The 26796-nt window shown below is 40.6% G+C and overlaps 3 protein-coding genes across 5 annotated transcripts; 1 reads left to right on the forward strand and 2 right to left on the reverse strand.

Moving 5' to 3' along the window:
* Nucleotides 1-185: 185 nt before the first annotated feature.
* On the reverse strand, nucleotides 186-7674 carry zgc:110269 (probable flap endonuclease 1 homolog). Its single transcript, XM_049598298.1, has 11 exons — nucleotides 7374-7674; nucleotides 5450-5516; nucleotides 4918-5020; nucleotides 4576-4630; nucleotides 4407-4468; nucleotides 4157-4293; nucleotides 2958-3018; nucleotides 2706-2837; nucleotides 2460-2605; nucleotides 2222-2366; nucleotides 186-1042 (listed from the first exon to the last, which is right to left on the reverse strand). The coding sequence occupies exons 1-11, from the start codon at nucleotides 7453-7455 to the stop codon at nucleotides 986-988; spliced, it is 1047 nt and encodes a 348-aa protein (XP_049454255.1). The 5' UTR covers nucleotides 7456-7674; the 3' UTR covers nucleotides 186-985.
* A 1331-nt stretch (nucleotides 7675-9005) lies between these two features.
* Nucleotides 9006-14832, reverse strand: LOC125902147 (mitochondrial fission factor homolog A-like). Of its 2 annotated transcripts, none has more exons than XM_049598301.1 (7): nucleotides 14699-14832; nucleotides 12769-12990; nucleotides 12482-12657; nucleotides 12039-12130; nucleotides 11710-11880; nucleotides 11217-11292; nucleotides 9006-10631 (listed from the first exon to the last, which is right to left on the reverse strand). In XM_049598301.1, exons 2-7 carry the CDS (start codon nucleotides 12983-12985, stop codon nucleotides 10500-10502), a joined length of 864 nt encoding a protein of 287 aa, XP_049454258.1. In that variant the 5' UTR covers nucleotides 12986-12990; nucleotides 14699-14832; the 3' UTR covers nucleotides 9006-10499. The 2 variants fall into 2 exon arrangements, with proteins under 2 accessions (XP_049454258.1, XP_049454257.1); XM_049598300.1 differs by having other exon boundaries at nucleotides 12479-12657.
* Nucleotides 14833-16593: 1761 nt separating this feature from the next.
* stk25b (serine/threonine kinase 25b) lies at nucleotides 16594-26080 on the forward strand. 2 transcript variants are annotated; one of them, XM_049598781.1, is made up of 11 exons: nucleotides 16594-17014; nucleotides 17770-18000; nucleotides 19615-19671; nucleotides 19824-19932; nucleotides 20741-20898; nucleotides 21228-21413; nucleotides 22916-23061; nucleotides 23204-23309; nucleotides 23394-23465; nucleotides 25516-25652; nucleotides 25741-26080. In XM_049598781.1, exons 1-11 carry the CDS (start codon nucleotides 16985-16987, stop codon nucleotides 25778-25780), a joined length of 1272 nt encoding a protein of 423 aa, XP_049454738.1. In that variant the 5' UTR covers nucleotides 16594-16984; the 3' UTR covers nucleotides 25781-26080. The 2 variants fall into 2 exon arrangements, with proteins under 2 accessions (XP_049454738.1, XP_049454737.1); XM_049598780.1 differs by lacking the exon at nucleotides 16594-17014 and having other exon boundaries at nucleotides 17731-18000.
* Nucleotides 26081-26796: the final 716 nt, after the last annotated feature.

Raw genomic sequence — 26796 nt, forward strand, 5'->3', positions numbered from 1 at the left:
AATGGTGCCTCGTGTTTTCATTGAACGTAACACTCTTCATTTGGGAATATTTCACACAGAAATATTGAAAAAAGGTGCTGTGAAAACACCACACTTGCAGTTTGCAGTGTTTGACCCAACCACACTTTCATAAGAACATCACACAAACAAACTTCAACATTATTTTAATTAAAAACACCAACAGCATTTGCATATAACATACAACTGTAAAACATAAAGTGCCTGTATTTACAGTATTTTTCAAAATAAACCCTTCTTAATAAACATCTCAGTGTCTCTTTCAGACATGACACCACTTTACTGCATGTTTTAAAATGCAAGTCTTTAGTCCCTGCCTTGGCACCCGTCACACAACAGGTGCTCATTGAATATCTAGTGATGAGACATCCCCTGTCTCCAGTTTTGGCCTGGTGTAAGGCCTCCCTGACAGTGATAACACTGTTCTCTTTCATAGCCATCCACCGCCTGCTCTGCTTTTCTTGGTGGCTTTACAGGAAACTGCTGGACACGCTGAAGAACTGCTCAGTGAACTGCATTGTTGCAGACACTGCTGTTAAGACAGGATCAGATTATTGTATTGTCAGTGGGGGGTAGTGCTCCCATGCAGAGACAAACGACTTGAAGTCAGTGTCTTGCGAGGCGCTTGTTTTGGCTTCTTCTGAATTTGGCGGTGGAATAAAAGTAGAAGGCACTTGGAAAAGCACAGTCTCCTCCAAATGTGAAACCATGATCCAACAAAAACTGGTGAAGTCTGTTGATTATTAGCGCTACAGAAGGTAAAATCAGAATACTTGGAACATCATTTAGTCACTGAAATGGAGTCTCTCATCAGAACAGGAATGAAGCATTAGAGCTTGAAACTCAAGATCCAAATCACAGATTTGTCTGTTAATGTCGTTTCATAATTGTTTGAGATATCTGGACTGCGTTGAAAACAGCTTCCAACTTCAATGGTGAAGGCAGCAAGCAGGAGATGGTGGCGGCCTTATTGTGACTTTGGTCTCTTCCTGTTGCTGCTTAAAGGGTCTGCAACTTCCACGGGCTGGAGGAAGAAAGAGAGAACTGTTCAGACAAATCAACACACCACATTTGGAGCTACTGAAAATTAAAAGTGATTGTTTTCGTCAGGTCATAACTGACTGCTTGACTGGAGTAGAAATCATGATTGATCCAGACATTTCAAAGGTAGTTATAATTCATTTTTAAAGGAATAGTTCGCCCTTAAAATGTTATGTTGAACTTGTAAAGAAAACTGTTTTTTGCGCATGCCTCCTTGGTGAAAGAAGAATCCAAAAACAAAATATCTGTTTAAAAACTCTCACACAACTCATGCAGTATAATCCAAGTCTGATTTATCCAGTCGTATGCTCAGTATCTCCCAAACAGACAGCCTTTTCTGACGGGGAACTGAATGGGAAGTGTAACTTATCTATGCTCTCTTCAAAGCCAGACTCCATCGACAAAAACAGTAATTTAACCTCTTTATTCAGATCCCCATTAGCTTCCACAAGGTAGTTGCTTGTCTTCCTGGGGTCCACTCACAAAACAACATTAAATATAAATTAATTTGAAATCACACAGTATCAATGAGACGATAACATTCAACATCAGTCCAAAATTAAGACAAAAAAAGGAGTAAAAGAGCAATATTGTCACAAACTCACTGTACCAAATAAAAAAATAAAATAACATTAACAAAAATGTTTCAGAACTGCCATAACCGAATTTTCACGTGATTCATCAATTTTAGTGTTATTTTGAGTGCCAAACACTTGATTTCCTGCATTGTGGTCAATGTTTTTGCACCAAGTTATGCATTTTCTGCACCTGATCGAGGCAGCGGTACACCAGCAGCTCCTGTGAGGTAAAATCACTGTTTTGGATAACAGATTTTTGAACTGGATAAATGAGACTTGGATTGTACTTCATGAGTTGTGTAAGACTTCTTGAACAGATATTTTGATACAGTTTTGCTGTTGTTAAACACAGACCCCTATAATTTCAATTTTCAAGAATTTCCTCAGTTTTTTGATTCTTGGTTCACCTTAGGCGAGAAAACTGACATTTTCTTTATGAATTCAACGAAACACAGGGTGAGTTATTGCTATACAAATGATCATTATTGCTTTCCTCTAATTAATCGAGCTCTGAATCATTGTAATAAGCTTTAAATATGCCATAAACTGAAATATATTTTTGTGGATGATTGTGTTATGCTCACCTGCTCCCTCTTCCTAGTAACTCTAAAGAAGTCCTCCATGCGAGTCTGCTTGCTGCGTCCTGCTGCTCTCTCCTTTTCCCTCTCCTCCCGTTTACCTTCCCGCATCTGACGGAACTTCTCCATCCGACGACGGATTCTGTCCTCCCTAAAACCATATCAGCATGTACACCGTTAAAACTGTCTCTGAAAGAGACAGAGGAGCATGTGAAATGTGAAAGCTAAAGCAAAAACTACACACTTAACGTATGTGGCGTGACAGAAGAACCCGACCAGGGCTTCCTCATCTGGCTCAGTCCAGGTGAGTTCAGGAGCTACTGTCTGCGGTGCATCCAAGAATATCATCCGTGCTTCTTTGTACTTCCAGGAATGTGGCACAGGGTGGGTCTGAGGGGCAGCAGATACGAGGGTGTTATCAGATCTTACACTTTTTTGTAAAGCAACGTACAGAGTGAAGACCAAAGACCACTGGTTGTCCATCTAGTACCTCTCTGTTGACATGCAGAACCACGTTCTCAATAGTGCGATGCTTCTGGATCAGTGTCAGAGCTCTCTTAGGACCCAAACCTGCTATCTTGTCACAGTAGTCACAGCCCAGCAAAATACACAGGTCGACAAACTGGTGGAAGGAAATGGCAAAAGAAGGAAAGTTCGAGATATTATTTGCACGAAGTGATATCACAAATACCAACTGAAATATTCAGTACTTTCAAAGACAATGTTAGAGTTTCAGTCTCACCTCCTTGTGACTAATTTGGAGTCTCTCTAGCAGCTTGGGTAAAGAATATTCAATGACTTCACTGTGATGAAAAAGAGATTATATCAGTTCACAAACCTTCCAGTCCCTCCTTCATTTAAAGTGATCATTTGGATTGTTGTAAATAAAGCAACATGAGGAAAGCACTGGTAGTGGTATCAGTGCAACATGACTTGAGGCTACAAATCCTGTAACTGGAGATCTGTCAGCCAGCCAGTTGCTTGTCAGACAGGAATTAGCAGCCACAGAAACATTTTAAGCAACAGCACAACATGAAAAAAAAGATGCAACTATCAACAACAGAAGAAAACATGTTTGGTGTATTTCCAGGTTTTGACCTCACTCCAGGTGAAGCTCATTTGCAAAGTGATTTCCCTGGTTACATATAATGTCCTGCATGCAGCTAATTTCTGTCCAACAGGTCACTGCTGTTGTGACCTGCTAGATATAATAAGAAGCTTATAGCTAGTCTTCTTTTGAGAGTTTACTGTGGCTTAAATTATCTCTGTCAGCTCGGCCCAGTTTGCTGCTGCTCATTTTTATCTGGAGAGTCACCAGCTGACAGGATGATGTTTGACCGCAGATTTCACAGCCTCGGGTGATGCCAATGCATCAGTATTATCACAGATGAGAAATTTAAAAGGACAGTTCACCCCTATTTCTCTCTACCAACTAAACCCACCAGCTGTATCGCTGCTCAGAGGAGAGGCTAGTGACAGTGTGAGATGTAAACATTAATGGTGTCCTTCTCTGCCAAGCTGTAACGTTAGCTAGCTCAGTGGTGCTAGGTGAGCTAGCAGCAGATGCATGCTTCCTTCTGCGCAGTGAGACAGTTGGCAGGTGTAGTTCAGAAGAAAGAAAAATAGTTCCCACATGAAACTGCTCACAACAAGGTCTGTGGATTATCTTGAGTAACCAGGTCTTGATTCTTGGAAAGAGACATTGCTGTTGAGTTTATCAAATGTATTTTTGGCGCTTTGAGCACCACAAGCTGAGTGCCATGTAGTTCCATCATATTGGAGAGAAGGCAGACATCTCTACGGCTGATATCTACAACCTCTTCTTAAGAGTATTTAAATGCATCAGCCCCAGAAAACTATAGAAGAAGAGAGTAAAACATAACATAAGAAAACTCCAGCACAATCCTTACAGCAGCAACACATAAATTGTAATATTCTTACCTGTCCTTCTTGGCGTTCAGCTGGCGAATGAGAATACTGGCTCCAAACGGCAGTGTGTCCATGTCCTCCGATGCCACAGCGTCCACAGTTCCGTCTCTCACCAGGTGGGCGCACATGGCCTCAGCATCCCCTGGAGCCTGGAGCATAAGACAGAGAGAAAGAAAGGGGGATCAAAATGAAAATGCAGGAAGTGAATGTTCGATATGAACAAAAAAACAAACTTATATATTCTATGTTGAGCAGGTCGTACCTGGATGACAGGTACACCCAGAAGCTTCAGGAGCTGGAGACAATCTTTGGTCTGGGATGATGCTGCAAGGAGCACAAAAGAGTTCACTTCAGAAGACCTGACGTTCAAATATTTCTCCTGAATGTATAAGTTCAAAACCTGTGCCTGTTATCAATCTGTGTAGATGTACCTATGCCTGTGCGGTTGTGAGACTTCCAACCAGCTGCCTCAGCTCGCTTCTCAAGCTGCAGGTAAAACAGGAGCTTCAGTTAGCATGTGTGGGAGTCATCTGCATCACAATACAAGTGTTAGATGTCTTTATCGTATTCCACTGGCTCATTGAATTCCCTTTCACATCCTTGTTTAAGATATTTCCTTCAGTCAACACATGTAAGGAGAGCAGTTCTACTATCATTAAGAACACATGAGGGAAGCAGTCAGATAAGTCTCCCTGACCTGTGACTGTCGTACACACACCAGGAGGGTATGTTTGGTGTCAAGTTGAGTCAAAAGATACAGAGGTGTCACTTACAACAGCTGTCTTTTCCCCAGGAGGCTTCCCGTCAAACACAAAGACAGGCTTAATGTCATGTTCCAGGAAGGTGAGCGTGCGGAAGAAGAGACCTGTCAGGGGGCTGCGGAGAAGAAATAGGAGGACATTACACACAAATACTCTGGCCAAAGGATTGAAACCCCTGTAAACATATCATTTGTAACTGAACTTTATGGCTGTAGTGGGTGTAGTGATTGTAATATTTTTGCTCATATGCAAATAAGATGATAAAGATATTAGAAACACTGTCAAATATAACTCAGTCCAATGCACCACCAACACAAAGTCCAGCCTCATTAGTCAACAGAAGTTATTGCAGGTTATGACATTGGACTGCCGCATTTTACTGGTGTTCCTTATTTTCTGGACATTGACTGAACTGGGTTGGAAATGGGGAATCAATATATGTAATACGCTGGGTGGGAAAAAAAGAGGAGCACATGAGAAAAAAAATATACTGTTGCTCCACTTCAGTGAGACAGATCGGGTCATCAGTCATTGAGGAGCTCACCTTAGTGAAGGCGTCGCTGCACGAAACTGGTTCACAACAATAGAGGTATCCAGTGCGATCACTTTTCCTGTGGGGTGTAACAGAGCACCGGCATCATCAGCACCATATAATACAATTTCCATGTAGATGATTTTTTTTGTTGTAAAAGTAATACAAAAAAGTCAATAGCATCTATAACAAAATTGTGCATTTATTCTAGAACTTTAAGTCAATTATTGTATAACTATAACTGTTAAATTAAATAAATGATTTAGTATATGGACATTGGGTTAAGGATGTTATGCATTATTTAACACTGGAGAAAATCTGTTGTTTTATTAAAGGATCAACTGCATACTTCTTTCTCACATGGCAACCATTTTAAAGCTGAAAAATTGTAACGAAATACGCTACACTCCTCTACTTGTGTCACACAAGTTAATTTATTTGTCGTCATTTTTCCTTCCCTTTTTTTCCCATTTTGCTTATTTCTTGTTCTTGTGTATTGGATTTACTTTCACTGGTCTGGCTTTCTCTGTTTGTTCCTGGGTTTGTGGGTGGGTGGGTCTTTTATTTTGTACTTGCTGGTTCTATGTTCATTTGTTGATGTTATGTGCATCTTAATGAATTATTAATGAAAATACCTTGTTGATGATTGGTGGGTAATGTGTATGTTGATATCATACAATGTCTAGTCTCTGATCATATGACGAGATGATATGTGCACAATAGCGTGCACTAGGGTGAAGTAATTCTTTGAAAGCCTTAGTGACTGTTTCATTAGAGCTTCGATGGTCATGCCTGGTGCTTTGAGTCCTTTCATTTGACTCATTTAACCCTTTGACACCTGAGCAAACAGCAAATTGGCTTAATTTCTCTTAACAACATGGAAAGAATGCAATGAGCAATGAAAGATAAAAATGACCCCAACAAAAAGCAAGAAACTAGAGAAGAGAGAAAACAAAAACAAGAATATTACTTAAAAAGAAAGAAAGTAAGAAATAATGGATGAAATAAAGTTAGAATGACCTGGAGAGAGTGCTGAAAATGCTAATAAAAAAGATTATCAAAGTAATAGAAAATATTATAATAATAATAATAACATTATTATACAGATAAATATATAGAGATAATATATAGAGGATATTTATAATCTTATAAAATTATAATAAATCTGTAAATAAATCTGGAATAATAATAATTATTATTATTAAAAGTTTCTTCCCTAGCTTTTTCTTATTTTCCATAATTTTTAAATCTCTATTTTTCTTTTTTTGCAATTTTTCCCCCATGTTTTTTTTTTTTTTTTTTTTGTTAAAGAAACCAATTTGGTCAAAGCTCAAGGGTTTAAATACTTGCAAAAGGTGTCTGAAAGCAGCACAAGAAAACTGTTGCTCCAGGTTTTAAATGTTCAAAGGTACAAAAGCAGCAGTAAACACAGATGGTTAGACCAGTTAATACACACTGTCATTGAACACTTGTTACAGGTTACTAACACAGATATCCGTCAGTGAAAACTTGTGGTTAGTTTTAATGCTTTAGCAGTGGTGCTACTCATGTTAATTTACTTGAGTACAAGTAGTAATACAGCAGGGTGATTACTAGTTGAAGACCTATTGTTATAGTCAAATACTAATGTACACAATAAGCATGGTCAGGAAAATTAGTAGCAAAGTACTCATTATGCAGAATGGCTTTTATCAATATCTTAATATTACGCAATATTTTAAAAATCTGACTGAAATAATTCAGCAAACGTTAGTGTTACTTTTAAAGATGATGGCATGTAGTGTTAGAAACAGTTGACGTCAACGTTAGCTAAGCTAACTAGCAGTCAGGTGACTGTATGCTAACGTTAGCTGTTAGCATTCGCTGTTTATTATGACACAGACTGACCGTGCTCGTGAAACAAATAGATTGATGGAAAGATCAGGGATGTTATTACCTGTGTAGTCACTGATGTCCTTATGAAATATAGCACCAGGAGCATGGAGTCGGATCAGATCTGCCAGTTTGGTGATCCCCATTGTGTCACCATCAGGTTTCCAGCACCACTGCTCCTCTGTTTACTTCCGGTATTAGACGAGCCACAAACTACTCCATTCTGGTTTGATCCAAATCAGCGTTAACTGTCATGTGTTGAGGATCTTTGTTCGTACAACTGGACTTGTGCTCTATGATGATGCCCAGTTAAAATTCCTGAAACATCTTCCTGCTGCTGCACACCTGCTAACACACCAGCAGGGTTCAGCATTGCACAGAAACAGGCTGGCTCTGGAGGAAATTCACATCCGTCATTTATTACAGCAAAAAAATATTAACAAACAATGAATGTATTCATATATTACAAAGAAATTAAGATATATTAACTTAAACTCCAGCTTTAAGGATTAAATTCAGTGCTTAACAGAAAAAAGTGGTAACTGCAACATGTTGATGCCGCTGTGATATGTGATGAATACACCTCCATTAATTACATTATTTAAAATAATGACATCAATATTTTACATACATATCCATCTATAATGATCATACAGATAGTAGCTCTAGGATGTATACCACACTGCATGATGAATAAAAGCACACAGTCCATGCTTTTAGTCTTGTAGGTAGCTTAGTGGAAAAACATGAGTGGTCAGATTCTCTGGAAAAATGAGCAAACTATAGAAACAGCATGGGAAACATTATCACTGCACAGATTATACCCTTAGTAGGCTAACCTTAGTTTTGTTGACACTTCATCCAGCTTTTAACATAATCAATAGGCATGTGACTGCCAAAGAGGTAAAAAACATGAAGGACAAACTACAACTTTTACAACAATAGTCTATTCAAGTACCGTATACAAATGTTTTGGGGTAATGCTCAAGCGAAAACAGGGCATTCAGGGTAAATGTTATGGCATCTCTAGATTTACTCATTTTACTTTGACACTTTAAGAATGGTGGTTTTTGACAAAACTGACGAATCTCAATGTCAAACAGACAAGTCAGTTCTGAGGCTTGGTCCTGTAACAATAGTCCCAGCTCGGGGTTTGGTTCCCAAAACATTTGTTGCGTAAGTAAATCCTTGTCTCCCCTCAAATCAGTCTTCTCCTTAAGCTAAAAAGTCACATTTACAAATCTTGTTTACTCTCAAAAAGATGAATAAGCATCAGTGTAACATCTGCTGTTGCTGTGCAAAGGATTTATCAAGCTTTAAAGGTGCAATCAGTAATATTTTCCAATATAACCAGAGTATATCAGAAAGGGTTTGCAGTTCTTGCCAATTTCACATTATCTGTGTTACGTTCGGTTTCTCCTGAACACAGGTGAACATCAGTGCAGCATTAGAGACGTGGAGAAAGCCTCAGACTCAAACTTAAAGGTTAAGTGTGTAATATTTAAGGGGATTTAGTGGCGTCTCACAGTGAGGATTGCAGATTGCAACCAGCTTAAACTTCTCCCAGCTAAAATTCCTTCAGTGTTCATTGTTCAGAAGGCTTTTTACTACAAGCCAAATAATCTGGAGAGGTCTCCTCCTCTCCAAAACAAATGGACCCAGTGATTTAAACCAGTAAAAACACACAATAAAGCAGTTTCACATTACAAATCAAGATATAGCTGACACTGTTTTTTTCTGATCCAGACATTCAGGAGATTTTTATCAGGAGCCAAATTATCCGCAGAGGCCTGCTCTTCTCCAAAATACACGGACCAGGGATCTCATTTATAAAACGGTGCATAGGATCCACACTAAAAATGTATGCACAAACAAAAGCCAAACAGTATTCAACAGTTTCGACTGTAAGGCTTCCACCTCATCATTTGCATCGCCAATTTCCCATCTCCAAAATGTTTGTAAGCATGGGTCAAAGTTTCTCTCATCAATCTGTTTCTATAGATCAGAACTTTTGCGTGGGAAGTGGCATACACTTGTTTCAGGCCTCTCTGTGCGCATGCATGTTTATAAATGAGACCCCAGGTGATTTAAACCGGTAAAAACACCGAATAAGGGCTGTGTCCACACCCAGTGTCTTTTTTCAGAGCGCTATGCCTTTTTTTTTTTTTGCAGCCATTCCAAGCACCTCTAGTTGAAAATCTCTCACCTCTTCAAAAAGGTGCGGGTGACATGACATCACTGCTGTTTCTTTAGCTAGACTGCTGTTGCCTACTGTCACAAGTAAGACAGAAAAGCTTGTTTTTTGGGAGCAGATCAGCTGGCGGACTCTGGATGTTGCTGGTGGTGAGCGTTGTGCTTTTATCACCATTTGCTTTGTATGCTCGTTGTTGACTGTGTAGTCAATCCTGTTAATGTAGCATTATGTTAGCTACCTACCTAATGTTAGTATCAAGATATTGCTGTCATAAAAACATACCCTCTGCTGAAGACAAACACTAGGTGGACAGATGCCCTAAAGCAGTTTCATGTTATCCAAAAGGGTCATTCTATGACAATGAAAACCCAAACTGACTATACACTTCAGAAAACATACTTATTATATAATATTTCTGCCAAAATATCCCCCTAAATCCTACACACTGGACCTTTAAACGCTGATTTAGAGTTGACATTTTATTTGTTGGACAGCAGCCTATATTGTAGCTAGTTTTACCTAAATAAGGTAACCTCTGTTTGCTGTTGCTGCAACATGACAGACCTTGGCTCGCCACATCAAAGCAGTTGCAAACATTTTGCAAACATCCACCTGTAGAGTCATTGTGCTTTGTCTTGCTAGTTGTTGAATGGAACACACAGATGAATCTTTGAATGTGAGATACTCTAAATTTCTAGTGGTGTTGTACCCTACAAAAGCAAGCTGATGGTCAGATTTTAAGGTGTGAATACCAGCCAGTGTGAAATTTAGCAACATTTAGTTGCTTCAACTTTTATCTCTACAGTGCTTAGTTTGAAATTGTATGTCTAATCCCACTGTAGGATTTGCTATAGAGTCTCAGAACACTGTGGTGGACATTTGCCAGTGCTGTTGTTGTCTTCTGTGGCTGCAAAGACTTGTATTGTATTTTAATGGTTGCACCTTTAACAAGGACTTGCTTTGGCTTCCAGTGTTTTGGGAGACGCTTGTCAAATCTTAGCGACGGAACCAGATCCAGGTGTTAATAAGCCAGAATGCCACCGTAGCAGAGTACAGGATCACCTCTCGCTTGGAACGTTCTTTGTTTTCCTCCTCCAGCAGCTGCAGGCGCCGGTTCAGCTTCACAATCTGAATGAGCACAAAAACATTTTCTCTCAACTTTCAAAAGGTGAGGTATGTACAGTAGGATTACCACTATCTGGTTTTCAATTTAAGTTTTAAGTATGCAAGACAATGTCAAAAGCAGCTGTGCATTGCTTATCTTCCATAGTGGTACTCCTGCCTGCTTCTCCAAACTGGGGGCATGCCAACAGTGTACACCAAGTGTCTGTAACTTACTGTGGATGAGTATCTTATACAGTCCCTCTTCAAAAGAACCTAACTATCCCTTCAAGAGACCATATACAACCATGTACAATTAACAACAGACACAAATTTGTTTTTGTTTGTTTACATGTATCTCAAAATGCCAGTTGCATCTAAGCACTGGCTGCGTGCTGCTCTGCCAGCATCCTTTGTAAACAGCCTGATATGTGATACATAAGCTTGTTGTGTCAGCATGCCTTCACTGCATCCTGTCAGCTGAAAACTGTAAACCTACAAACAGGAGAAAACACTCTCAACAGGCACAATATACGCACCACAGCAGCGGAGAAGAATTAGAATCACTTTTCAGCGACATAGGCAGTCACTTAGGCGTGTGAGGCATATTACCTGTCGTCGTAGTGATGAAGCGTCCACCAAGCCAGACTCATCAGGGTTTATTTCCAGGGCCAGGTCCAGGTGTGTCCTGTGGACATCAACACATCTCAATTTAGAGAAATGACAACATTACTGAAAACCAGTCCAGCTCAAAGACTGTCTGCATGGCTACAGAAAGCAGTCCTGACAGGGAGCACATGTCCACCCAAACTAGGATTTGGACAAGAGCATAATGCTGATGACAAAGACATATGTCCCCTTCATAAACCAGACAACTTTAGGTACTGCCACTGAAACAGTGTTTCCTGCTCATATAAAGCACAGGGGGAATGATGTAAGAAAAGGCTGTGAAACAACATTACTTATTATTGACAGGAGAAAAATGAAAACAAAAGTCCTACTTTCATAAGTTTTCTCAGAAATTCACCGCCATTTCTTTGTTCTGAGAAACTCTGTGAATTGAGTAACTTCCGAGAAATACAGGGACAACGAAAAGAGAAATCACCTGCGGTGGCTTTCGTCCAGCACATCGAGGACCTGCTGGTATGCCCGCCGTGTTGTCGACTGAATATAAGAGAGGAACCCCGCAGCTGTAAACAGGTTGATGTTCGCATCCTCAGGGGAACAGAGGGGTGGGCACAACCGGACTGGGGGGGCAGAAGGGGAAGGGGTTACACTGGCAGAGAGGCAAGTGGAGAGAAACAGTGAAGAAATGAGATATTTTTTTAAACAAACCAAGAGTCAAATAAGAAAAGTAGATAACATTCAGAATGAAAATACAACAGTGGTGAAACAGTGTTGTAACAAATAGGTCAACTGTGGATGTGTGCTTACCTTACATCACCTCTGACAATCTGACTGCTGTGGCGGCCAGATATGTTCTCACTCGCACTGCGTTCTCTTCGAGACCGACCGTGAAAGTGGCCCTATGAATGATACAAGAATTTGAAATAATAATCTTCAAATCATCGGCTTCCCACTCCAATTTCACAGCCTTACACCTTTCTCCACCTAATCTAATAAATGCCCAAAATGTTATTGCATCAACAAACTTACAGCTGTAACTATGACTGATAGACATAAGTAAGTGCCATGTTATTTTGATACTGCGTGTTTAACTCAAGGCTGCTATCTTTATATTACTTTACAATGCACTGGATAGCATAATAGCGCACCACTATTGGGATCAGTGTCATGTTCTGTAAAAAAAAATCAATTCATTTTAATGAGAAATAAAAAGGGACACAGAATAGAAATTTTGATATGACTCTTACCACCTGGCTGAGATTGCTCTGTGATGTGGTAGTCTGTTCAGTTTCAAGGGAATCCAGTGGCTGTTCTGAGAGTGTGAGGACCCGCGGTGGGGCCTTCATGTTCAGGAGATCCATGGGAGGGACAGACTGAATCAGGTCCAAGTCTCGGGGACGAGAAAATTGAGCGTCTCCATCATCACCTGTGCAGGAAGTAAGGAGATGGACAGTTAAATAAACTGTGCACCTGCCTCAACTTAGCACTGTTTTGTGTGTGTACACCTTGTTACTGATGCCCTGTCTGTTGCCCTCACCTGCTACAATAATCCTCTCCGGCACATGCATCAGAGTTGCATGAATGGGCAGGGGTTGCTGAAGTGGCAGAGATCCCATTTGGTTTCCTGAAGCCACCTTAAGGGTCTCTGGGATCCGCATGCGCTGGCTGATGCCCTCTGTGTACTCCAAGTCATAATGGATGCGGTTCATCTCAGCCACCTCTGCAGAGGGGGAGGTGAAAGTTGGCCCACTCATCCAGCCTGTAGACACACCAAATGGAAGGAAATGGAAAAACACTTAGAATACACAACAGATATTTAAGCCACACTTCAGATATCACAGACATGGATGTGACACACATGGATGGATAAGTGAATAGGCCTACTGGGCACAGGACCAGGGGCCCAAAGTGTCAGTGGGTCCCCTGGCCTTCCCTTGCAAAATGTCAAATTGAACACATGATGAACCAGGGGCATAAATATAGACAGTACAGGCAGTGCGGTTGCACTGGACTCCGTGGGGTGGAGGGGCCCAATTGCCACCTGGAAATACGCCCATGTTCAAAGAAGAACTAACCCTTAAAAAGGCAAACCGAGCTCCATCATGGTTTTCTGTTTTTTATGCTTTTTCTAATTTAATTTAATTAAATTATGCTTATTCTACATAAACTATACAAAAAAATCTATGTAGTCAAACTAAAAATGTCCTATTTTCTTTGGTAGTTTTTGTCATATACAGATAAATAATTATGACTGCTGGGTAATATGTATGTTGATGTTGTCCAATATCAAGTCTCTGTTTAATCATGTAACAAGACCATATGATTTACAGCAGGTAGTTTAGGTGCAAAATCACTCAAGACTGAAAAGCTGGGCACATCTGCAAGCAGCTATAACATAAAAGCGGCACGAAAACCCACTGTTGGTTAAAAATATTTATGTGTCTAAAACTCTGTGTGCGTGTGTGTGCTTCATAACTAGTAACTAGGGCGTACTAGGACCCATCATATAGCATGCACTGGGGCCCATCATAACTACCTTACGCCACTGTGATGAACACATTGACACATACCGACCAGGAAGAGACTGTAATGTAAATGACCACAAAGAGACACAAAACAACCACAAGGAGACACAGAATGACCACAAAGAGATGCAAAATGACCACAAAGAGACACAAAACAACCACTAAGAGACACAAAATAATAACAAGAAGACAAAATGACCACAAGGACACACAAAGTGACCACACAGAGATGCAAAACCACCGCAAATTTGTGTGTGTTGCTTCTGTTTAGGAGAGGTGGTGGGGCCCTTTGCATATCTGTGCCCAGGAGCCCGCTGTGTTATAATCCACCCATGGGGATACAGCTTCAACAATCACAACCACACTCATATCTGTTGCCCTGGATGTTTGCCATCTCTTTAATTTGAGTGCCAGTGGTCTGCCTGCAATGTCATCCTAGTTTTCTGATAATAGCTTAAAGTGGTATGAATAAACCTCATTTAAAATTATAAAAATTGAGAAATTAGTCCTTCCTAATTGTCTAAATTGTGAGGACTACTGCCTAAAACATGTCCTGTAGCCCGTGTTAAATGTCATGTCCCATAGAGGAACCCACCGCCATGGTGGAGGAAAGGGGGTGTATCAGCCAAAGCTACTAAATAATAAATTAAAGATAACATTTCACGTTGTGTTGCGTGAAATTACATAACGCTGACATGAGGTGTAGCTGTTGCCGACACATGGCTTCAATGTCACTGAATGAAAATCCACGTAAGACGCCATGTCTAGCATGTAGCTAATAACTAGCTAATGTCACTTGCATGTTTAGCATTAGCTAATGTTATCTTTATCACAACACGTTAGCTAAGCAGCGCGTCACAGCCGTTGACAGTCCGCAGTAACAGGCTGGCTAACCACAAATATTCATTACTTCAATTAGCTTTAGCTTCTCTTACGACTTACCGTTATGGTTTTAGCACCAGAGTTAAAATGTCATGTGTCAAAATGCTGTTCGCTGTGTAATATTAACAGCATCCACCGGGACCGACGACGAGAGAAACCGACAGACACTAGCCAGTGTGTGGAGCCGCCAATAATACACCGAGTGTGTCCGCCGGGGCGGGGCCTATGGAGTTTACAGCGTCACTCTAAGCGAGCCGCAGCAGCAGGCGGCACCCGGATTAGAAAACGAGCGCACACAATTATCACACTCAAATTAGTTGGTTCACATACAATGTTTATGTAATTGGCATAATTAATACAAAACCATACAATTCAATTATTTAGATTTGTCTGCCACTAACACAGACGTTAATTAGTGTATTCCAGCTTTTAATTCAATACACCCATCATTACTATTTTCCTGATATTTAGACACACACAATTTCATAACACACAATGAAATCAAGAATGATCGGAAAATACTCATTTTTTGTCATATAAAGTTTTTTTTTTTTTTTTTTTTTTTACACAATTGGGACTTAGTTCTGTGTCTACAAACAAACAAAAATGGCTTTAGTAATCTAAAGGTTCACTTAAGGAAATGGTAACAAACTTGGGCTTGCTTCAGCCCCATTTAAAGTTCTGTGAATACAATTTACAATCATCAGTGTTTGAATGGCTAATGTCATATGGTGTGACAAATAAAAAGCTAAGAAAAAAAAAGAAAGAAACATAGCTGCAACATAAGATGTAGCCTACAGTAAAAGGATTTGCTCAGAGAACTCACTACTTTCCCTATCACTTGTAGTGATTTGTGTGGATATAGCCTATTTGTTCACTCTTTCACAGTTTAAACAATGTGCATACACATGAATCACCACCTGTACATTTATTGATAGCCAGAGTAAGATGACATCTGCTGAACCTGTGCTGAAATTTAACCTTTTGCATTTTTGGATGATGACAGTGACTTTAGATTTGTATGAGTGACAGTAACTGCAGCCTCTAAAAGGTCTTTGTGCTTTGTTTTCTGACCACTGTTTTTGGGATCTGCTGAAACAGCAAGATGTACAGACCTCTGGTACATGTGCAGCCTACAAGCAGATGTGTATATGGGTCATCAGCACTTTGCAATATCCAATGTGCATTGTGCATGTGCTTAAATCAATGATATTATAGCAGTGGCTCTTAACCTTTTTCACGTCAAAGTCCCTTAAACTAATGTCAAAGACCCACATTTTCTAAGATTTTGAAACAGAGACCTCCATCTGAAAAGATTTGGGTTGTTAGATATGATTAAGACCAGAATTCTGTCGTTGTCAACTACAGTTGAGGAGATAACTTTGGAGGAAGTGAAACGTATGATCAGAATAGTGAAAGTAAACTATTAAAAAATTTGGCCAAAAATAAACCGATTGCACTACCTAACCAGCATGCATTTTGAACTCCAGGATTTCAGCTTTAAAACATAAAAAGGTAAGTCTTAAAAACCTAATAACTAATTTATGGTGGTAGGAGGGACATACATTTCCTGCCAGTCACTCAGGGAAAGGAAAGATAGGAAGGAAGGAAAAATATTTGTAGCTTCAGGACGGACAATTGAAAATAGAAAAATAAATAAAGAGAAGTGCCATCCCAGCTATACCCCTCCTCTGACAAGTAAAGAACAGTCCCTTATACAAGTTGGCCTGTAAATGGACAGGCACAGCTTTTACGGTTTGATTTAATTAAACATAAATTTGTTCAGACATATTCAGTGTTGAAAGGAATTAAAGGGCCTTAAAACTCGACTTTGACACATTATATTTGACACACGACACTATACAATGAGCTTAAATGTAGGTAGATGTATTTTTATAACGTTTCTGAGCTTAGAAATACAACTCCCACAATTCCACAGCCTTCAAACCCACTGCGCATGCGTCCTCCGGCTGGGCCATTAGTTTGTCCTCCTCAAGCTTCAAATGAACAACAGGCTAAGCGTTCCTTGAAATGAATTAAATATTAATAGACGGACGGAGCATTTTATCTTCGTGTTCATCACCGCCGACACAAATGGAGTCCCTCGGTCAGTAGCTCGCTGTGTCGCCGGTCTCGTCAGTCCTCCGTTGGACTTGGAGGCCGAAAACAGAGCGCGGAGTGACAGCCCCGTTAAAGCCAGCAGATTGGGTGTTTATCTAGTTGGCTAGCCACCTAGCTAGCTTCCTAGACAGCTAAGAGGGGAGGAAAAAAACCCGAAAGGACCATTTGATAACCTCGGAAAGAGAGAGCTGTGGCTGTCCCTGTCCTTTCCAAGCGGCAGAGGGGATGGCACACCTTCGAGACATGCAAAACCAGGTACAGAAATCATCTTTTCACCACCAACTGTCACCTCCCCTCCTCTTGTCCAAGACAAGGCGAACCCCCATGACTGTCAGGCTTTCTATGAATAGGTGGGTGGGGGTCTGAGCCATCAGTGCAACGCCATAAAACCTAACTTACATGCACACATTTGTATACAGTTATTTTTAATTTCGTTGTCATTGTCACCAGCAAAAGCTGATAAAACATGTAATCAGAAACTCGAGATTTCATGACAGTATACAACAATATTTTAAAAGTCTCCATTAATCTTAAACATGTAGTTGCCACATCACATTTTTTTAAATTTATGACTTCTCAACGTGCTTCCTACTCAATTCATCACTTATTTCCTGCTGTTATGGAGAGAGACAGCCTCTGAACTTTCAGGCGTCATGCCTCTTGAATTACACGCTGGCACAAAGTTCAATCTAGAGTCCAGGTAATTATATGAGCTGTGACTGAATAGATAGGTATTGACACTGATAAGAAAGGTTAATCATCCATCATCTTTTTTATATATCAGAGCAGTGCATGAGTACAGTATATGTGCCAACAGATAGACTCCTCCAACTCCTCCAACTCCTCCTGTCACGTCTAATTAACCTTTGCAACAGAGCATTCGTATGTGAAACAAGTTGTTAGCTTTGTGCTTCAAGGGCTTGGCAAGAGTGGCACACACACACTCCTATGCACATAAATAAGCCTCTACCATGGATAATTCAATGCTGTCTTTGCTGTCACTGGAACAGAATACCCGGTTGGACCCCGAGGAGTACTTCACCAAGCAGGAGCGGATTGGGAAGGGTTCCTTCGGAGAGGTCTACAAAGGCATCAACAACCGCACAAAGGAGGTGGTGGCGATTAAGATTATAGATTTGGAGGAAGCAGAGGACGAGATCGAAGACATTCAGCAGGAGATCACAGTGCTGAGCCAGTGTGACAGCCCTTTTGTTACCAAGTATTATGGATCATACCTGAAGGTGAGATGATGACACAGATAATGAGGCAAAACATAGGCAGATTAATTCCAGTCATCAACATGAAGATGCTTAGAGACACAGACACACAGTGCCATATAGGCAAAGTCAGTCGCTAGAAGAAGAGTTGGCATTGTACTTTCCTGCAAACCATGGATACGTATGGATACATATCATATCAACGTTTCTAAAGTGACACACAGTTATGATAATATGTATGTTAGCTAAATCTGGGAGGATGGGTAGTGGCATGACAGCTAGGTGACATGGCTGCCAAACTGCAGAACAATGCAAACCACTGTTCGAGACCAACAAACGACAAAACTGTGTGTTTATTTAGCGAGATATAGGTGGCATTTCCAGCCGTGATTGTGCCACCAAAACCAGTTGGTTTTTTTTAGCAAGACATCTGCAGCATTTCTAGTGGCAATTGAGCAACCAAAGCTGAGTGTTTTTTAGCGAGACATAGGTGGCATTTCCAGCTATGATTGTGCCACCAAAATGGTGTGTTTTTACTGAGACATTTACGGTATGTTCTGCCGTGATTGTGCCACCAACACTGAGTGTCTATTAGTGAGACATCAGCAGCATATCCAGTTGCAAGTGAGCCACCAAAGCAGTTTTTAACAAGACATTGGCAGTATTTCAAGTGGTGATTGTGCCACCAAAACTATTGTCTTTCTTCTTTTTTTTTTTTTTTTTTTTTTGCAAGACATTGGTGGCATTTTCAGTGGCCTTTCAGAGCCACCAAAACTGGGTGTTTTTTAGCAAGACACTGGTGGCATTCCAGTAGCAATTGGGCCACCAAATTGATGTGTTTTTTTTATCAAGACATATGCAATATTTCCAGGCATAGCCAATAAAACTGGGTGTTTAGTAGTGAGGCATCAGCAGCATTTCCAGCGGCAGTTGAGCCACCCAAACTGTGTTTTTGGCAAGATATTGGTGGCATTTCTTGTGATGATTGAGCCAGCAGAACTGGGTGTTGTTTAGCGAGACAGTGGTGGTATTTCAAGCTTTGGTTGTGCCACCAAAACTATTGTCTCTTTTTTATCTAGCGTGACATGGGTGGCATTTCCAGCAGTGATTAATGGACCACCTAAATGGAGTTTTTTAGTGAGACATTTGCAGCATATCCAGCAGCAATTGGGCCACCAAAACTGTTTTAGTAAGACATTGGCAGTATTCCCAGTAGTGATTGAGCCACCAGAACCGGGTGTTCTTCAGTGAGACATTGGCGATATGTCAAGCTGTGATTGTGCCACCAAAACTATTGTCTTTTCTTTATTTAGCTGGACATTAGTGGCATTTCCGGTGTCAGTTGAGCCACCAAAGCTGGGTGTTTTCTTGACGGCATTTCCAGCTGTGATTGTGGCGCAAAGACCATGTATTTTAAGCCAGAACATGATAACCAATTGATTCCTGTGCCTAAACATAACCACAGCATTGTTAAAATGTAAAGAAACATGAAGCTTCGACATATCCACTAAATAATAAGGTACAAGTGGTACATCTGTGGTTTGCAGAAACATACAATGCCAGTATTTATTCTGGTAAAAGGGTTGTTTTTAAAGCTTAAACTTGAAACATCTTTCATCAAGTGTTTTTTCCTCTCAGGGGACCAAGCTGTGGATTATCATGGAGTATTTAGGTGGAGGATCTGCTCTGGATCTGGTAAGAAGATTTATATTTTTGTACGGCTTACAAAGTTTTACACAGATCTTAAGAAGTGGCACTTTTTATACACGAGAAGCAAAACTTGACCCGTTCTTGGCCCTCTCTCCCAATTCACACCTTTTTCTGATTTATTTTGTTCCTCCTCTCAGCTCCGTCCAGGGCCTCTTGAAGAGACTTACATTGCTACTATACTGAGGGAAATATTGAAGGGGCTGGAGTATCTGCACTCTGAAAGGAAGATCCACAGAGATATCAAAGGTAATAAGCTCTCTCTCTTCATACACTGGAGAAACAAAGTCCCTGTTTTTCATTCAGCCTCTTATAGATACGACTTCATATCATTCCACCGTGTTGTCCTGGTACAAAGCCAGATATCATACTCATAATTCAGAGCTACTTTACAGCACAGTGGTGTATTGTTTAAAGAGACTCTAAAATACTTTGATAAGGGAGCTGCCAGGTAACAACATGTATATCCAGTCTCAACCAGATGCTGGACAGAATATGTCCACACACTGAAATATGTCACCAAGCTGCATAAATGCATTAACACCATCTGTGAAATTTCACAACATACTGTAGGTGCTAAATTTATATCTGTGCATGGAGCACATTTTTTCCTCCTGCAGCTGATGTTGTGCTTTTACATTTTGGGGAAGTACTAGAGAGTCAAAACAACAGTGACACCAAGATGAGTAATTAAAGCATCACTTCAATATTTTTTAACCCTGTTTTTGCATCTAAGTTACTAATGGGAACATCAGTTTTTTAAAGTGGGCCAGTGTTAAGTGAGAGGGCTGCAGCCAGCAGCCGCATATAATTTTGGTAATCAAGCACCGTCAATGTACGTCCACTAAAAGTGCTTGTTTTTGCCACCGACAGGCTCAGATTGTTATTATCAGTTTCTGACAACATTATGGAAAGGACTGGCCCCAAATAAGATGCTTCAACACTGCGGTTCTCATGTCTCAAATGGGACCCAATCGTTCAGGTTGATGACAAGTTTACTGAGCATTACTTGTTTTTGTATGTTCACCGTCTTTCTTCTTCTTTCTCTTTCCTCTAGCTGCCAACGTGCTCTTGTCGGAGCAAGGGGACGTGAAGCTTGCAGATTTCGGGGTGGCGGGACAGCTGACAGACACCCAGATTAAGAGGAACACATTTGTCGGCACACCTTTCTGGATGGCTCCAGAGGTTATCAAACAGTCCGCCTACGACTTCAAGGTGAGGCCAGAGTTTGTGGACCGGACAAGAGACACGCTGTGTTACTGCTTTGAGTGAACGCTGTCTTTAGGTTTGTTTGCTTGTTTTATTTTTCTCACTTTTGGGTGACAAGGTGTTTCACTTTTGGTAGAACATCAAGCTCATAGAGAGATAATGTTCTGTTATTGGTGGAGGCACTGATAAGTAGACACTACATGACATTTTTAGCATGGGAAGAATAATTTGATCCATATCATTTTAGTTAAGGGACTATTTCTCCCTTAAACATTTTCCAGTGTCTGTATATGTAGTTAACACACCTTACTAACACATGTCACTCTCCCTGTTAGGCTGATATTTGGTCCCTGGGAATCACTGCCATTGAGTTGGCTAAAGGGGAACCTCCCAACTCTGACCTCCACCCCATGAGGGTCCTTTTCCTCATCCCGAAAAACACTCCACCCACACTTGAGGGACCCTACAGCAAGCCCTTCAAAGAGTTTGTGGAGGCTTGTCTAAATAAAGACCCTCGTTTTGTAAGTAATACACCTGCAGCATCCATCAGCGTTGGAGTAGACCTCAAATGGGATCAGACGTGTTTGTTTGTGGCTGAATAAGATCAGAAATTTGGAAAAGAATTCCAGATTGGCGCTGCTGCTCTGAGCATCAGACTTTGATTACTTATCCTAACAAATATGTTTTGATTGGATTAGCACGTTGTGTTCTTAATAGGAATTATAATTTGTGCTGTGCTTTCTGAAATATTCAAACCCAATCCAAATCATACTTTTGTTATGCACCAAAAAAAACCCAAAGTAATTAAATGATGGAGTCGATACTGACTCTTTTAGCTTTTTAACTTTTAGCATATTATAGCTAGACAACTGATCTCACCTGATACACAGTCAATAAATGTTGAAGGGTCTGTATGGAATATTCATGACATTAATATAACAGTAAACATCTATTTGCTGTGTAAAGATATAATGGAGTAAACGCGTTCTGAGCAGCAAATGAAGGCACACTACCTCTGTATGTGTTGTAATCGGACTTCTCTGTTCTTTGTCTTGGTCAACAGTCCAGCCTCACTTGGCTGTTAGTGCACACGAGCCCCTATGTGTCTATCCCACTGGCTAGCTTACTGCTGCCACTCTGCACTGTGCTCATACAGTGGTTACTGCTGATACGGGGACAGCATTGTCACGGAAGTGTCAATGCTCTGGTTTTACCCCAGGTTAACTATGTAAGCTCTGTCTGCACTTTTGCCATTGTTAATACTGCTTTATGAGTTAGCATCATTAGCTTCTAGCTGCCGGTTCAGCCACATCCATGTTGAGAACCATGTGCAGACTATCCCACCCCAGATTAAATCATGAGGTGCATCTCCAGCTATCTATTTTTATGCACATTTTCAGTTACCCCACAGTGGAAACTGCAACAATTTGATATACATTGCGAATATATTGCAAATAAAGTTTTACGCTTTCAGGTGGATGGAAGAGTTGGTGTATCGATAAAAGGTAAATGTTATTAAGTGTAATGAAAATGGATACCGTAGATAAATGATGAAGTAATCTTACTGCCATTTTATAGGCCACTACAAGCTCTCTTTGCCTTCTCTGGATGGCCTTTAACACACTTACGTACACAGAGCTGTTACCAGAGCTGTTCCAAAAGTACATAGCTGTAATACCAGTTGTTCAAACTCTCGATTTCCATTGACTTGTGTGTTCTCTCTATTATTATACATCCACTGCTTCATTTGAGGTTTGACTGGTGTTGTTTTAATTAAGTCATCTTGTTGCACCGTCTTCTTCTTCTCCTCCTACTGTTTATCTCGATGAACCAACTCTCAAAATTAGCGTAACAGAAGTGGATGGAAAAGCACAAAAATTTGCGTTTTCTTTTGCTGATTTTCTGAAAATGTGGGTAAAAATTTGTGCTACATCTGGATGGAAACACGACTATAAAAATGCTCTGAATGTCACATGCAGCTCCTTTAATAGATTTTCTGCTTCTGTCTTTTTTGTTTGCACAGAGGCCAACAGCCAAAGAGCTCTTAAAGCACAAGTTCATCACACGCTACACCAAGAAGACGGCCTATCTGACAGAGCTGATTGACCGTTACCGCCGCTGGAAGTCAGAGGGCCATGGGGAGGAATCCAGCTCTGACGACTCAGATATGTGAGTCTCAAGAATACACATTCATACATCAAAGGATTTACATTTTCCAAAGGATTTATTCACATTATTCACATTTTTAAACATCTCTTTCTCTCCTCTTATTTTTTGTTCCTTAACTCTTCTCTCTCTGTCCGCCCTTCAGGGATGCTGATGGTGATGTGGACACGTTACCCACGTGGACCTTCCCCACAGTCAGACCCACCTCCATGACCAAGTTACAGAAGGGCTACACACACACAGATTCAGAGGTGAGACACAGGCAGCACGCAGACACAGAGTCAGATCTTCTGGGTTTTTGTTTTTTTCTCTGACACCATTTTGTCTCTTCGCAGTCAGGAGATTCGATGAAAAGGCAACCCAAGTCACAATGCTTGTCTGCTTTAGTAACACCCATCTTCAGAGAGGTAGGCAGAACTGTTGGGAAGGGGGATTTTGTAACTTTGAGCACAGCACAACATGAGCATGTCTTAATCCAGAGTAGTTAATACTGTCTAAAAGAGTGGCTTTTTAACACATCTTCAGATGATACTTTTTGACTGTTAAGCCCAAGACAAAATTAAACAAGGTTCTCTGGGAACACCTGTGCAGACTCTCTCAGTGACAGTATGGGCTGATGGGCTAGCAAAGCCGGAATCTAGTCCTTGCCTTAACCCTAAAATTAAACCCACAGGGTACTTTACGCCAAACTGCAACTTCAGAGCTAATTCTTTAATTTTTTTGATCACTTACAAAGACACATTTTTGTTTCTTGTACTGCTGACACAGCTGCAACTACAAAAAAACACACTTCCCTGCAAATTTTCAAATGACTTTAGGCTGATTGCTGATAAATTCTCAAATTTGCCATCATAATGTTGCACTGGAAAGGTGCTGAAGCATATTGACACGAACTCTGGTGTGGTTCATATGTGGTGAGAACGTGTTCTGACCTGGATCTGAACCAACTGCAGTGCCATGACACATTGTTTGGGTTAAACATGAGCATGTTACATTCCTGGAGGATTATTAATGTGCACCTCCTCCTGTACTGCCTTAATATGCACATTCAGCACATCCAATGCATCAACACATTGTTTTCTAGTTGGAGCCGCACCTTGTTTTCAAACTGTATGGTTTGACTAAAATGAACACTGACAGCAATATAGTCCACGATGAGCAGCGCTAAAATCAACCTGCGTAGTTGTCCCTCCATTGTGACATTAGAAAGTGTCGCATTTATCTTGCAAGTGTACTCTTCTTCAACGTTTTGTTTACTTCCTGGATTTTTCCTGCATGGAAATTCTGAGAGAGCAGCTTTCACTTTTCAGGCATTTGATCTGGTCAGCTTATAAATGCTGCCGTGAGAACACGAACCAACTCTAGGCAATTATGCAACTTTATAATAAAACTAGTCCCTGATTCAGACCAAAGCGAGACAACTCTAGGTCTCAAAGCACCCTTATTCTTGGGATTACAAGGCAAACTATAAATTAAGTAAGTATACTCATTTTAGGAAAACATGGGTAGTATATACTGTATGCTGCCACACTTGTGTGTTATTCAACTCAAATCAACTCAACTCAGCTCAACTCAAATGTATTTATAAAGCACACACAAGTGCCTTACAAAAGGAATAGGATGCTAAAAACGCATACACGAGAGGCAACATAACTGCCAGGTGCACAGCTCAAACATACAGACACAGACACACATCACAGGAAGCCACAGCCTAGTTTGCCTAATTTTCAAGCTTTAGAAATGAAAACACCCTGTACTTTGCCACTCAGTTCAGCTTCTTACTTTCATCAAACCAAAAATATTCGTGATATTTGTTCTACATTCTTACAGAGTTGCATCAAGGTCATCATATAAGGTATGAACAGGCAGTCATGGGCTGAAATTGTCACAGTGCTCGTTGAAGCATTTACTGCTGCATCCTGCAAAACCGCGCCCATCTGGGTGAAATACCAAGTGTTTGGGGAGTCCCATATGCACAGAGCACTGTCATGAGGTTGTTATAGTGCACCACTGAACCAACAAAAGCACTGTAGTGACTACTATCAATGAAAAAAGCCACCAAGAGGCTGAGTAGGCTTTTTACTGTGACTTGTTCGATAGAGTCCATGCTGAAGTCCAAAGTTGTCTTTTTATGATGATTGATGATGATCGATGAAAGCAAAATGAGATGAAACAAAATATCACTGGTGTGATTGCATAATTGGGTTATGTGATAGTGGTCAATAGAAAATATCCGAGCCATGCTTGTTGTTGCCGTGATTAACAGTATGATGTCAATATGTAAACAAAAAATATCGAAATATCGAGTGTCACATTGTGAATTTTTCATATGATATTAAAAAATCTGAGTAATCTGCTTATTATAATGTTGTAAACTGTTAACAGTAGAGTTGAAATTAGGCTTCAAGCAGCCTTCTTCTTTGGTTGAAGCCTCACATTGGATATTTGTATTTTCAGTTGAAGGAGAAACGGCGGGCGAGCGGTGGGGGCGTAGGAGCCATTGAGGAGCTGGAAAATGCCTTCAACCTGGCCGAGGAGTCCTGTCCGGGCATCTCCGACCGCCTTGTCACACACATGATGGAGCGAGTGTGCAGGTGATACACCAGCCCAGTATCACGACTTCATTATGCAGCAGAAATCATTCACTGATCTGATTTAATCTATTTCATGTCCTCCTTCCAGGTTTTCTTTAAATGGTAACACAACCCCGTCTTCGCGGTGAAACCCCAGCTGGATGTAACTTCACCCTGCTCCCTTTTCTGTCTCCCAGACCCCACCCAACGCCTCAGATAAGGACCACAGAGACCCCCCCCCTGCCCCCCACCACCACCCCTCGTATCTTTGCACCCTTCCTAGTCCTGTCCCCCAAGAGATCTTTTAATTAGTTATAATTAAATATTTTTACAGTTTTTCTTTAAGAGCGGAGAGTATTTAAAACAAAAAAGCCATGACATTTAGAGCGTTGCGTATACCTGTTAGATTGAGAAGAAAAAAAACTATAATAAAGTCTATGGAAAATGTCTCTTTGTCTTCAGTGTCTTGTTTGACGTTCACCTGCTCAACGCTCAGACTTTTTATCTGTTCAGACATGTTAGAGCTCAGTCTAGGCAGGGACATTTTACTGTGAAGTGCACTGGTCAGTAGTGGAGCATTCATCCATATACCAATAGAAATAATACATGTTTATATTAATGTCAGCTGAATGACCAGTTAAAGAGAAAGTTCACCCCAAAATCAAAAATACATATTTTTCCTCTTACCTGTAGAGCTGTTTAGCAGTCTAGATTGTTTTGGTGTGAGCTGGTGAGTGTTGGAGATATCAGCCGTAGAGATGTCTGCCTTATATATAATGTCGCAAATATAATGGCACTCAGTTTGTGGTGCTCAAAGTGCCAAAAATATACATTTGAAAAACTCAACAGCAATGTCTCTTTCCAGAAATCATGACCTGGTTACTCAAGACAGACACAGACCTTGTTGTGAGCAGTTTCATGTAGGAACTATTTTCTTTTTACCAAGGTCTGTGGATTATCTTGAATAACCAGGTAATGATTTCTGGAAAGAGACACTGCTGTTGAGTTTTTTTTAAATGTTTTTTGGCACTTTGAGCACCACAAGCTGAGTTCCATCTAGTTCCATTATATTGGAGAGAAGGCAGACATCTCTATGGCTGATATCTCCAACACTTGGCATCTCACACCAAAATAATTTAAACTGATTAATAGCACCACAGGTAAG

Source organism: Epinephelus fuscoguttatus, linkage group LG15, assembly GCF_011397635.1.
Source record: "Epinephelus fuscoguttatus linkage group LG15, E.fuscoguttatus.final_Chr_v1".
Taxonomy (NCBI): domain Eukaryota; kingdom Metazoa; phylum Chordata; class Actinopteri; order Perciformes; family Serranidae; genus Epinephelus; species Epinephelus fuscoguttatus.